The sequence below is a fragment of the Phytophthora cinnamomi genome (genome assembly GCF_018691715.1).
Source record: "Phytophthora cinnamomi strain GKB4 chromosome Unknown Contig59, whole genome shotgun sequence".
In the NCBI taxonomy this organism is placed as follows: Eukaryota; Oomycota; class Peronosporomycetes; order Peronosporales; family Peronosporaceae; genus Phytophthora; species Phytophthora cinnamomi.
Genome location: NW_027150992.1, coordinates 290,411 through 304,159, shown reverse-complemented (window position 1 = coordinate 304,159; position 13,749 = coordinate 290,411). Strand labels below are relative to the sequence as shown.

General features: G+C 55.0%; 2 protein-coding genes across 2 annotated transcripts; one reads left to right on the top strand and one right to left on the bottom strand.

The window, feature by feature from the left end:
• Positions 1-10,161: 10,161 nt before the first annotated feature.
• Positions 10,162-12,057, top strand: IUM83_19225 (sodium transporter; the record flags this gene model as incomplete). The annotated part of the gene is made up of 1 exon (XM_067944269.1): positions 10,162-12,057. The coding sequence occupies one exon, from the start codon at positions 10,162-10,164 to the stop codon at positions 12,055-12,057; it is 1,896 nt and encodes a 631-aa protein (XP_067787599.1).
• Positions 12,058-12,211: 154 nt separating this feature from the next.
• On the bottom strand, positions 12,212-13,437 carry IUM83_19224 (Carbohydrate-binding domain, family 9; the record flags this gene model as incomplete). The annotated part of the gene is made up of 3 exons (XM_067944268.1): positions 12,212-12,861; positions 12,941-12,982; positions 13,056-13,437. 3 exons carry the CDS (start codon positions 13,435-13,437, stop codon positions 12,212-12,214), a joined length of 1,074 nt encoding a protein of 357 aa, XP_067787617.1.
• Positions 13,438-13,749: the final 312 nt, after the last annotated feature.

Below are 13,749 nucleotides of genomic sequence, written 5' to 3'. Positions count from 1 at the left end.
GCGTCGTTGTCGACCTGACCTCTTCGGGTCAGGGACTGTCCCTTACACGCCTGAACGTGGGTATTGGTTCCTGGAACCAACACATCTTTTTCTTCCGACGTCGGCAGCATTGCCGACGTGGATCTCACTCGTGCGCGCCCTCGCGCACTTCTTGGGCACTCCGGGACAGCAGCATTAAGCGTTGTCTCGACTGGTGAGCCGCGCGCACCAGCAGGTGCGCGCGCTGCGGTAACAGGGCCATCGCTCTCTGTTCCGCTGTCGCGTCCGAAGCGCACGAGCGTGCGCTTCTTCCAGTCTATCACCGGATCATGCCGTGCAAGCCACGGCATGCCCATTACCACGTCGAACTTATCGTCCAGGTCCAGTACGATAAAGTGTTCGACAAACACTCGTTGTTTGTACGAGAAGCGCACGTTCACGACGCGCTTCTCGGTCTTCACGATGGCACCTGTTGCCAGTCGTACCTCCAGAAGACTTCGAGGTGTATCTACCTCCTCGAAGTCAAGTCTCGACAGGCTTCGTAGTCGAACAAAGTTGTTCGGCGCGCCTGAATCTACCAACGCTCGAAGAGAGTCACTCGCTCTATTCGAGTAAACCTTCAAGATGACTAGGTTCGGCCTGTCATCTTGTTTCTTTCAGCGAGATCTGGTCTCACTGGGGGATGCAGTCCTCAGTGTCGCGTGACCGATGTCGGCACGCGCGACTGCATTACCAGTAGGGCGCCCCGCGCCTACTGGATGTTCGCGTTTTTTGTTGGTCCGCGGCGATGTCTAGCATCGCCACGACGGCCACCTCCAGGGGGCATGGGAGCTGTGCACTCCCGTGCAAAGTGACCGATCCTTCCGCAACGGAAGCATCGCACGTTGCCTCGCTGCTGCTGGTAACCAGCAGTTGTTGCGTTCGAGAGGTCCATTGGTTCCGGACCTCCCGGTCTCGCTACCGAGCGCGGTTGCGACCTCGGCACGTTCACATGCAGTTTAGCCTGCCGCATGCTAAACTCTTCTTGCATGGTAAGGGTGATTGCAGCTTCGAGAGTACTCGGGTACTCTCGGAAGAGATAGGTCTTCACGGGCCCATCTCTAAGTCCCTTCATGAACGTGACGACCTTAGTCGCCTCGTCAATCGTTAGTCACGATATTTGATACCAACATCGTGCGCGCGCGTACGTGGTGTACCTGCCCATCTGTCTGACCCAGTAGTGCGGTGATAGCTACGATGCTGCGTACGCTATCGCCGACGGAGCAACATGGTGGCGAACAGCGACCTTCGACAGTGACGGGTCGACGATGCGTCGAGCCGCGTACTCAATCATTAAAATTGAGCTACAAGCCAATTACGGAGGAGAGGGCGAGCTCTCCTCCGATGGCTTGTCGAAGCAGCATCACGCTGCTCCTTCATGATGAATCACCGACTTCTCCAATGATCCTGTTGACAGTCGCTTCAGCACTCTGGGTCAGAAGGTTGCGCGTGCAACATGCGTTGCAGGCGTATTGAGCCCCATGGACACCTCCGTGCTCATGAGGGCGGAGTTCTCGAGGTAAGCTCCGACGTTCCACCGCGTACGCGCAACGATATTTGGTATCAAATATCGTGACTAACCCGATTGACGAGGCGACCAAGGTCGTCACGTTCATGAAGGGACTTAGAGATGGGCCCGTGAAGACCTATCTCTTCCGAGAGTACCCGAGTACTCTCGAAGCTGCAATCACCCTTGCCATGCAAGAAGAGTTTAGCATGCGGCAGGCTAAACTGCATGTGAACGTGCCGAGGCTGCAACCGCGCCCGGTAGCGAGACCGGGAGGTCCGGAACCAATGGACCTCTCGAACGCAACAACTGCTGGTTACCAGCAGCAGGGAGGCAACGTGCGATGCTTCCGTTGCGGAAGGATCGGTCACTTCGCACGGGAGTGCACAGCTCCCATGTCCCTGGAGGAGGCCGTCGTGGCGATGCTAGACATCGCCGCGGACCAACAAAAAACGCGAACATCCAGTAGGCGCGGGGCGCCCTACTGGTAATGCAGTCACGCGTGCCGACATCGGTCACGCGACACTGAGGACTGCATCCCCCAGTGAGACCAGATCTCGCTGAAAGAAACAAGATGACAGGCCGAACCTAGTCATCTTGAAGGTTTACTCGAATAGAGCGAGTGACTCTCTTCGAGCGTTGGTAGATTCAGGCGCGCCGAACAACTTTGTTCGACTACGAAGCCTGTCGAGACTTGACTTCGAGGAGGTAGATACACCTCGAAGTCTTCTGGAGGTACGACTGGCAACAGGTGCCATCGTGAAGACCGAGAAGCGCGTCGTGAACGTGCGCTTCTCGTACAAACAACGAGTGTTTGTCGAACACTTTATCGTACTGGACCTGGACGATAAGTTCGACGTGGTAATGGGCATGCCGTGGCTTGCACGGCATGATCCGGTAATAGACTGGAAGAAGCGCACGCTCGTGCGCTTCGGCCGCGACAGCGGAACAGAGAGCGATGGCGCTGTTACCGCAGCGCCCACACCAGCAGGTGCGGGCGGCTCACCAGTCGAGACAGCGCTTAATGCTGCTGTCCTGGAGTGCCCAGGAAGTGCGCGAGGGCGCGCACGAGTGAGACCAACGTCGGCAATGCTGCTGACGTCAGAAGAAAAAGATGTACTGGTTCCAGGAACCAATACCCACGTTCAAGCGTGTAAGGGACAGTCCCTGACCCGAAGAGGTCAGGTCGACAACGACGCGTCGGCTCCGGGAGCCGACGCACCCTCGGTCATGAGGGACTCCGCCAATGAATGGCGTCGAGGTGACGAAGGCGTGTCAACTCCGGGAGTTGACGCTGCAAACAGTGCGGACGGTTGCAAACGTACCGCACTGACGCAATTTGCATGCTGTCGTGCAGCCGGGCTTCACGACGAAGCGCCATGCGATCAAGCCGAGCTTGATATCGCGCGCCCGCAGACAGGGTCTGCCGGCGAAGGGACACTTTACCGTGCAGCCGGGCTGCACGAAGGAACATGCGGTCACGCCGGGCTTGATACCGCGCGCCCGCGGACAGGGTCCGCCGGCGAACAACTGTCCACGGCCGGGCCTGGACCAGAAGAACAACTGTGCGGAACCGGGCTCCGCACAACAAGAAGACAGCGCATGCGGAGAACGCTGCGCAAGTCTCGGTCCGGGGCCGAGACGCCACGAGAACAGTCTACTGAGTAGACTGAGGCGGTGACGCCGGGCGTTGAGACGCTAAGCGTCTTGACGCGCACCGATACTGGATTCCAGTATCGTGAAATGGAACTCGCTAATCCTCCGACGACGGCGACGGAGTTGACTTCGCTTCCAGCCAAGAGCTGGAAGCGCTTCACGCGCGACTTGCACGATGGACGCATCGAGCAGGTCTGCGTTCTTTCGAACAGCGAAAGAACGGAGAGCGAGAGCGAAGAGCTGAGGCAGCTCTTCATGGGAAGTACCACTGAGTGTGAAGACACTCTCAGTGCGAAGACGAAGCGAGAGCGCTTCGAGGAACAAGGATGGGACTCGCTGAAGTCGAGTCCCTATTACGAATTGTTGAGGGAGTACAAAGACGTACTCCCGGAAGAGATTCCTGCGGAGCTTCCGCAGGATAAGGGCATTCAGCACAAGATTGATCTCGTGCCGGGTACGAAGTACTGTGTCACGCGGCAGTGGCCACTGCCGCGAGAGCAAGTAAAAGCAATCGACGACTTCTTTAAAAGTCGTCGCAAAGCAGGACAAGTGCGGGAATCGAAGTCCCCGTACAGTGCTCCGACGTTCTGTGTCAAAAAGCCACAGAGCGGATGGCGCATCGTTCATGCCTACAACAAGCTGAACGATGCGACGGTACCGGCGCAGACGTCGATACCACGAAAAGATGTCATCATCGATTCGATGGCCGGGAGCACCGTTTACAGTGCTCTCGACTTGCGAGATGGATTCTATCAGATCCTAATGCGTGAGAGCGATATCCCTCTCACGACAGTGAGCACGCCAAGCGGCATGCTCTAGAAATGGCTAGTGATGCCACAGGGGCTTAAGAACGCCCCTGCGACCTTCAACAGGTGCGTGACGCACTTGTTGCGCTCGGTGCGCGACTTCGCACCGAGCTACTTCGACGATGTGTTCATCCACAGCCAGGCTGTGGACAGGAAGACCGATTGAGATGCACCGGGTGCATCTCCAAAAGCTACTTGAGCTTATGCGAAAGCATAAGCTCTACGCGAACCTGAAGAAGTGTATCTTCGGGGCGAGCGAGATACCCGTCCTCGGGTGTGTCGTAGGGAAGAATGGTATTCGCCCTGACCCGGAAAAGGTCAGAGTTATTAATGAATGGCCAACGCCTTCAAGTGTCAAGGAACTGAGGCAGTTCCTTGGCTTGGCCACGTACTTGTGCAAGTACGTGGAGGATTACGCGGGCAAGATCCGCCCACTGACACAGCTTCTTAAGAAGGAAGCTGTGTGGAATTGGAAGCCCGATTGCCAAAAGGCATTCGATGCAGTCAAGCGGGGCTTGACTGAGGCACCGATCTTGGCAGTGGCTGACCAAGATCGTCCGTTCCACGTCGTATGCGACGCATCCGACTTCGCGATCGGATGTGCGTTGATGCAGCACGATCACGAGGGCCGTGATCGTGTCGTCTACTACCAATCGCGTCAGCTGAAGCCAGCTGAGCGCAACTATCCAGAACATCACAAGGAACCCCTTGCCATGAAATACGCACTCGCGAAGTTCCGAGTGTGTTTGCTTGGAAGTAGACCGTTTGTGGTCTACACCGACCATGCTTCACTGCGCACCGCAGTGAAGTCGCCACACATATCACAAAGAATGGCGAGATGGCTCTCATTCTTTGCGGAGTACAACTTCCGGGTCGAATACAAACCCGGAAGATTGAATGTAGTGGCCGACGCGTTATCACGTCGGCCAGACTACGCAGAAGCTGCTGACGTCAATGCCATTGACGTCATGCGATCGAGCAAACCCACATCGTCCCTGTCGGATGATGTGAAGGCCGCGTACGCGCACGACGCGGACGCGAAGCTCTTGCTGGCCTAGGGCACAGCGCCTTCTGACAAGTCCCGTCAGCAGCTGCCCAAGCACCTTCGAGCGCGTGCACACCGCTTTCGTGTGCACGACGGACTACTACTTTACAATGCAGTCGACGACAACGAGGATCGCGTTGTCGTGCCGAATGACCATGACCTGCGACTCAGGATCATGTACGAATATCATGATGCACCGACTGCGGGACATCTCAGACGTGAGAAGACACGTCCTTCTCACGCGCGACTTCTACTGGCACCACCAGTATAAGTGGGTGCGCAAGTACGTCCGTGCTTGCGAGGTATGCCAACGCGTAAAGCCTGCGCCATTCGCGCAGTCTCCTTTGCAATCACTTCCGACTCCGTCGGAGTGTTGGAAGTCCATGTCTTTGGACGTCATCTTTGGTCTTCCCCCGGACAACGGAGGGAACACCGGTGTTGTGGTCTTCGTCGACCGCTTCAGCAAGATGTACCATCTTGCTGCGGTGCCGGCAGAGGTGACAGCGAAATAAACGGCCCGTCTGCTCGTCGACATGGTGCTCAAACACCATGGCATGCCGACCGACATCGTGTCGGACAGAGACCCGCGCTTCACAGCGCACCTGTGGCAAGAAGTGTAAACACTTCTTGGGAGCCAGCTTTCCATGTAGACTGCGGATCATCCGCAGACGGACGGTCAAACCGAACGCGTGAATCGCGTGCTCGTCGATATGTTGAAGAGCTACGCTCACTCGTTCCAATACTGGAGCGAGTGCTTATCGATGGCAGAGTTTGCCATCAATAACTCAGTACATGCCTCGACCGGGCATACACCGTTTTACGTGAATGTCATGCAGCATCCACGTCTACCGAGTTTACTCGGAGCGATGGCTCCCACTTTAAGTGGGGGAGGATCTACGACTGCAATACAGCAGCCGCAGAAAACCGCTGACACTTGCACAGTGTCAGCTGCAACAATGGACAAACCACATGAGTCTGCGCAGGGCGCAGACTCCTCCACCAACAAGGACAAAGACCACGGGTCTGCGCAGGGCGCAGACACCGCAAAGAACCACGCAGAGGCCGGGCCTCTAGCGGAGAACGAGCTGAATGACTTCAGCTCGGATGCGATCAATTTCATCACCAAAAGACAAGCCGTAATTCGGTTTGTCCAAGATGCAATAGCAGCTTCTGTTGACCAACAGAAGCGAACGCAGACAATGCGGGCAGACGCAACACAAATGAATTCAAAGTTAGTTCATTGGTTTTGTTAGCTACTCAAAACATGCCTAAGCATGCAGTTTGGAGCAAGTAAGCTTTCTCCGCCCTTCATCGGGCCGTTCACTGTGTTGGCACGGCACGGCAACGCATTCACTCTAGACATACCGTCCAGCATGCGCCTCCATACGACCTTTTACGTCGGACGGCTGAAGCCATACCGGCAGCACGAGCCATCTAGCTCGGCTGACCCGAAGCCTCGGCAGGAGCCGAGGCAGAAGCGGAGGACTTGGCCTCGGCGACGAGCAGCCTCTCCTCCAGCGCGTGGACGCGCTGGAGCAACCCCTTCATCTGGGTCCCCAGTTCGACCTGGATATTTGAGGCGGTCTGCGAGACCGCCGCGACTTGGGCCTTCTGGTTCGCCAGCTCCTGCTTCAGAGCGGCGAACTCAGCGCCGTGCAGACGCTCCACGGCGGTCACCCGGTCGTGGAGAGGCGCATACTGATCAGCCCGGGGCTGATCATACCCGGGGCGTGTTCCCACCCCCGCCACCGCCGATCCGTGACGCCCGCGGCTCAACCCGCTGGATTGTTGAGCGGATTGTTGACCATAGTATCCCGAAAACGAACCCTCAAGGGGCTCGTTTTCGTATTCGTTGGTGAGGATTTCCTCCCCATCAAGATACATGGGAGCCGCGGAACGTCTTGCTGGAGGACGTTCCGGAAATGGTGAGGGCGTACGAGGAGCAGTACGCGCTGGCGCAGCGGAAGTAGTGCGAGCGCTGCGGTCATCGCTAGCGCCCGAACCCTCACGTGCTAGGAACTTAGCACGGAGCTCTTTGAGACTCTCGGGCACACGGAATGATGTGTACCCGTTCGGGTCGCGGTCGCTCAAGCGAACCGCGCCTGGGAAGCACTTCGCGCACTGAATGCCCTCGGGCACAGCGCACGGCACATTTGCCTCCTCAACAGCAACATGAAGTTGCTCCAGCTTTCCACGCTTCGAGTACGTCTCGAAGCGATCACGCGCTTGCTTAATCCGATCACGGTAAGCACTCGGCCTCTTGTTGAAGTTTTCAACAAAGGCGTTCCAGCTTTGACAAAGTGCCTGCCATTCGGGCACTTTGCTGCGAGAAGAAGTCTTCTTGTTTTGAAACCATCGGAGCTCATGAAAGAGTCCGATGTAGTAATCACGCCTTTGATGCGTTTCCGCATCAAAGTGCAGCTCGACAGCCACAGCGTCATCTTTGATGGCGCTGCATACGTACAGCGGCACCTCATTCGGAGGTACCGAGTTCCCATACCGGTCCGCGATCTCGGACGCGGACGGCATCCATGGATCGCGCGCTGCAGGCGCAGCGCGCGGAGAGCCTTGAGCTTTGAAATCACGCGCTGCAGTTGCAACGCGCGGAGTACTGAGATCCCCAGCGGAAGCGAGTGGGGTATCGCTCTCAGTTCGCGAACGCTTCGAGCTCGATGCGTCCGATTCGCCCCCCTCACGCGGAACGATATTGTTCGCGTGGGGGTCGAGCGACACGCTCGACACTGAGTCTTTGCGCTTTGAGGACGAGTCCTTCTCGTCCTCCATGTCTGCATCGTCGTCGTCGAAGTCGACGACGTCGCCATACTTCGCCTTCTGGCGTTCGAAGTAGTCGTCGATGGAGAGATGACTCCCCACCGACTTTGTGGACTTCTTCTGGGGCGCGCTCATCGTTGAATGAGCGCGGATTTCTTCTCCAAACGCGGAGAATTGACGAATGTTCAATTCAGAAGATTGACGTGCGGAGACCCCGCGCGTCTAACCTTAAGGGGGGGATGGTGTAACGGGTTTACACGTACAAGTGGCTACAAGCCACTTGTGATTTTAACAGATAGGATATCTGTTAAAAGTTTTAGATACTTCCTCACCTTGGTGTAAGACACACCAATGGATACATTGAAGTGGGCCACCACAATGAGTGGTCCACACGTACCCAAAATCCTATTGGTAGAAAGCAGCATCTTTCTACCAATTAGAGACGTTCATATTGGCGGGGCTCTGACAGCCAGCCGCTGTCAACCCCTTTCATAGATGATAAACAGTTTTAGCAGATTTAGGAGGAAGATCAATTTACAAACAATACAGTTCTCATTTTACCTAATCTAAGTCACTTGGAATCCCTTCTTATTTAACTTATATTTGTGTATTCAAATATAATTAACTCAAGTAAGTACTAAGTCCTTACGCTTCCTCATCCACGTAGCGCAACGTGTAAGCTAAAGTAGTGAGTCAAGTTAGACCCACTACAATAACACATAGGTGTAATAAACGAATACAAAACATGTTCAGTGTTATATTCATTTACAACGCGCATGCCATGTATGCGGGGTAAGACGGTAGTAGTACTCCATTTCAAGTAAAACTATTACACAGTTAATGATAGGTAATCAGATTTGAAGGTATTACGTTACGTACAGTGCTCAGTTACTGTAGTAATCAAATCTAGTCGGGCCAATGGTGAATTGGCTCGGTCCTTATAAGCGCTTACGAGTCATGCGCGTCAACTTGGATTGTCGGTCCATGTTGACCACGCGGCGTTTAACATCTGGAGTACCATCCGATGGCCAGCGATACTGTAATCGGTTGATTGTGTCATAGTGATCGTAATGTTGCGGTACGTGTATTTATTGATACAAGCCGCGTGTGTTCACTTCGCAATTTTTGGATTTGATCGGACGATTCGTTCTCACGGCTGAACTTCGAGACACGGATGGTGCTGCCACCATCTGTCCCCCGTCGCTGCTCGCTACGTCTAGAGCTTCTTGAAGTGAACGCGTTGAAGCTGGCTTCAATTCTGACATCGTACACTACTAAATGGACAACTCTTCGCAACGCGCTGCCGGCGTCTTCTAGAAAATTCGCTTTTGATTTGAAAACGAGGTCCTGACGGCCACTCAAACGAACCGCGTTCCAAACAAAATGGTGGTAAGCTTATTTTAATATTTTAATACTTTAAGCTCACGTACGGCAAGCACCTGGAAAATACTGAACGAACCAACATCGAAGTCAGAAAAACACTACAGCTTGCGTGGCGGATCCTACGACTTGCTGAGAGTGTATGTATTGTGTTGTCCCTCGCCGAGCCTGCTGCTCACTGAGTGCTCAGCAACCCCAGGCTGGAGAACTCAGTTTGAGGCTCAGCATCGACCACCGTATTGTCTTTGCGCGTTGCCCGCAAGAACAACGAAGATGTGCCAACACGCGTGTTGCCTTCCGTATCATATACGTACAGCAGCTCGACTTCACCTTGGAAGTTGCTCGTGCCCAATGTTGGTGCAGGCGCAGCTTGAGGCCGCCTACGATGTCACTAGTGTAAGTTGCTCGGCTCCACCGCGTTCGGGATCAATTCACCCTGTTCTGGTGATTCGCAAGCTAAAGCATGGCTGCGGGGCTGCAACGCCCCGTCTTGCAACGCCGTTGCGCTGGGCTGGTTACCGTAAATCACGGCAATCATGTAACGTCGTAAAAAGTCCAATACATAATCGTAAAAAGTCTCGTAAAAGATTTCTCGACGCCAACACTAGGGGTGCCACACGTTTCTCCATCTCTCTGATGAAAGCGTCAAGAAAATTCAGCGTCGAAAAACTTTTTACGATACTTTTTACGCTTATGTATTGGACTTTTTACGACGTTACATGACCGCCGTGATTTACGAAGGTGAGACTTGGCTCGGCTTTGAGCTTCGAATCCCAGTTCAGCGTTGAACCTCTCTACAGGTGATGCGGTTGTGTCCGTGTCATTCATGGACTCCGTCGTTGTCGTCGTCATCACCGCCTGGCACGTCCGGTTCACTATCAAATTCACCACCTGGGGCGCAAGCGGCTCACCCCACTCAACTCCTCGATTTCGCCTCGCGTCAGGGTTACCCCGACCAAGCTCAAGTCGTTGTCGTCATGGTCGAGCTGTACACCCAAACGGTGCCCGACACGTCCGGTGGTGCCAAGGTCAACGCCGGCGACATCCTCATCATTGTGGCGGTGCTGGTTTTCACCATGGTCGTGGCCGTCGTCGCCTCAATCCAAGCTGGCGAGAGTCACTTGGCCAAGTACTTCCCCTGCGTCAAGCGAGCCAAACGCGACGAGGGTCAAGCACTGGAGTCGCCCGGCGACGCCTACCTCGTATCGGAGACTCCGGGCAAGAAGCTACCCGGTGGTGACGAGCGCGGCTCAACGATTTCAAAGCAACGCCCGTCGGCCTCGCTGATTGTTCGTGATGCACCGGAGCACCAAGTCAACGAGATGTCCAACTTCTTCCTCGCGGACCGCGGCATGCAATGGTACTTCGTCGGCGGTGCCTTGTTTGCAAGCAACATTGGTGCTGAGCACTTCATTGGTATGGCTGGTGACGGTGCTCGTCGTGGCATTGCTGTGGCCATGTACGAATGGTATGCCGCCATTTTGATCCTGTGTCTCGGCTGGATCTTCTCGCCCATTTACCGCCGCTGCGGCGTGTACACGACTCCGGAGTACCTCGAATACCGCTTTGGTGCTCCGTGCCGTCACTACTTGTCGCTCATTACGGTCATCATGTACGTGTTGACGAAAATGAGCGCCAGTATCTACGGAGGTGCCATTGTCTTCCAAGCTACGTTGGGGTGGAACCTGTACCTCGGTGCCGGCGTCTGCATTTGCCTTAGTGCCATGTACAGCATTGCCGGCGGTCTTCGTGCTGTCATGTACACGGATCTGTTCCAGATGTGCGTCTTCACTCTGGGTGGGCTGGTAGTGTTCGCGTACTCGGTGAACCAGATCGGCGGCTTCGAAGGCATCAAGGAGAACCTGGCTAATCAGGACCGCTCGTCCTGGTTCCACCTCTGGAAGCCGACGGACGACCCCGACTACCCGTGGACGGGTATGATCTTCGGCCAGCCGCTGGGCTCGATCTGGTACTGGTGCATGGATCAAGATCTCGTGCAGCGTGTGCTGTCCGCCAAGGACACGGCTAACGCGAAGGCTGGGTGCTCGTTCGCCAGTATGCTCAAGGTGCTTCCTCCGTTCCTGATCGTCATCCCGGGTATTATTGCCAGCATCTACTTCGACTTCAGCAGGATCGAAGATGGCACTGACGCTGCGTACCCCACTCTGCTGACGGAAATGATGCCCCACGGAATTATCGGCCTCATGATCTCCAGCATCATCACGGCTATGATGTCGAGTCTGGCCTCCGTGTTCGCTGCTGGCTCGTCCGTCGTCACCAACGACATCTACCTCAAGTTCCGCCCGGATGCTTCGCACAAGCAGCTCGTGTGGGTTGGCCGCATGAGCATCGTCATCTTCGCGGTGCTCAGTTTCTGCTGGATCCCCATTATGCGCAACGGAACGGGTCTCTACGAGCAGATTGTCGAGATTCAGAGCTACTTGACCCCTCCCATTGGTATCGTACTCGTGCTTGGTGTCGCCTGGAAGCCGGCGAATGTGTACGGCGCGTTTTCGGCGATGGTTGTGGGCGGTCTGCTTGGCTTCTCGCGCCTGATTTTCGTGACAATTAAGGACGACAGCATGGATGGGGAGCTGCCGGAGTTCTGGAACACCTTCTTCTACATGAACTTCCAGCATTTTGCGCTATTGTTGTGGGTCACCGCCATGGTGGTGTGCGTGGTGGTTAGTCTTCTGACCCAGCACAAGAACCGCCCGTCGGAGGAGGTGCGCAAGTACATGATCCACTGGGACAAGGTTCTGAAACTCGATGCCACGGAACTCGTCAAGCCCATGTGGGTCAACGTCCTCGTTGCCGGCAGTGGTATTGCCGCTCTTGCTGTCACATTCAGCATGTGGATTTACTTCGCGTAGGCTGCCTCGTTGCGAAGGCCAAAAGACAGAGAGAGGGGCGGAAGTTCTATGTATCTTCGGTTGCTTCAGCGAAGCACCATGCAACGAGGTCAAATATCAGTTAGTTTTCATATCAAGCGAGTGTACTTCTGCAGGGAAGACAGCTCTGTGGTCTTCACATGATAGTAACACTTGGCGAAGCCAACTCCAATTTCTCGACATCGATATGCTCGTCGTCTTCGATGTTTGCTACATACTGAGGGTTATCACCAAAGCCAGAGTATTTCTCCCTCAGTCCAATTTGAGCACTAAACGAATTGCTCGTGATACTAATGTCAATCAGCTTGGTACACTCAATGGCTTCGCGCGAGGAGATGTACGGCAGCAACTGCTCTAAGCTTGTCGTGTACGTTCCCGTGGCAGCGCGATACGCGTGCTGGGCGTAGTAGTACTGGAAACTTACATACCGCACTCCCCATTCAGGCTCGACAGGCACAACTTCATCCATAGTCCACCGATCGTACACGAGCGCTGGTGGATTCTCATCTCGGGGGCGAAACTGAAGGTACCCCCACCACTCCGGCCGATGCATATCGACCGCATTTTGCGCGCTCCAGACCCAGTTTTCCTCTTTCAAGCCCGGTTTCTTTTCGTAGTGTTGCTTCCCGGTCTGTTTGTCGGTGACAACACGGACAGACCACTCGACGCGTGAGAAGTTGATCCGCCAGAAGGAATTGGCGGCAGGCGGAACTTGTGCATTCGAGTGCAATGCAAGCTCCGACAACGGTAGTGCGATCTCTGTGGTCCAATAGTGCAGGCGTTCAGCTGCAGCATGAGACGAATAAGATACTTTGCTGCAAAATCAACAAGAACAACTGTAGGCTGTTCTACTGTACGCACGCACCTGGGTCATTGATATCGCCTTTTACAAACAGAGCGCATGCCGCTGTTCAACATGTCGAAACCATAGTGTGGGTCCACCCGAGTACTGTTCTCGTGGCCTCCATCCCTGTACGGACGGTTGAGCCACAGGTTCCAGGTTGCATTTCGAGCGTTCAGCTCGAACTCTTTGTAGTTGTGCGTGCTCCCGTCAGCATCCACGAACACCTCGAAGTCATTGTCGTGGAAAATGACCTCGTTGCGCTTCGACACGTTGGCCCACACCTCGGTTTCCTCCAAGTACGCGCCGACGTAGAGGAACTGCTGGTCGTAGCGCAGCTTGAACTTGGTGGCGAACCACGGCTGCGACCAGAAGTGAGGGCCCTGAATGTCCTGGAACGGCTCGCTCCAGGGCACCTCAGACCACTCCTTTTCGTCCAGGACACCGTCGACGGTGATGTTTGTCGCGAGCTGGTCCGTTGCTGGCGGGAGATGGTAAGCAGCATATCGACGAGGGTGCAAGTGTGCGAAGTCGCATTGGGACGTATAATCAGACTCGAGTGGTGGTGGCTGTTGCCCTTGACGCACTTCAACCACATCGGCCCAAGTCAAGCGTGGCAGGGTCGTGGACAAAGCGATCAGCTGGAGGCGAACGATGCCGTACATGATGACTGCAGGCAGGACGCAACGGATAGATTCCGCTGCTCGCAAATAGAGAGGGGCATATTTCTACACAAGTGTTGCATAATTCCACTTCAACTTGGCTGAAATGTTGAGTACAAGGCAACTTTTGCACTGGTCGGTAACCGACTCGGTCAACTCCATCATAGAACG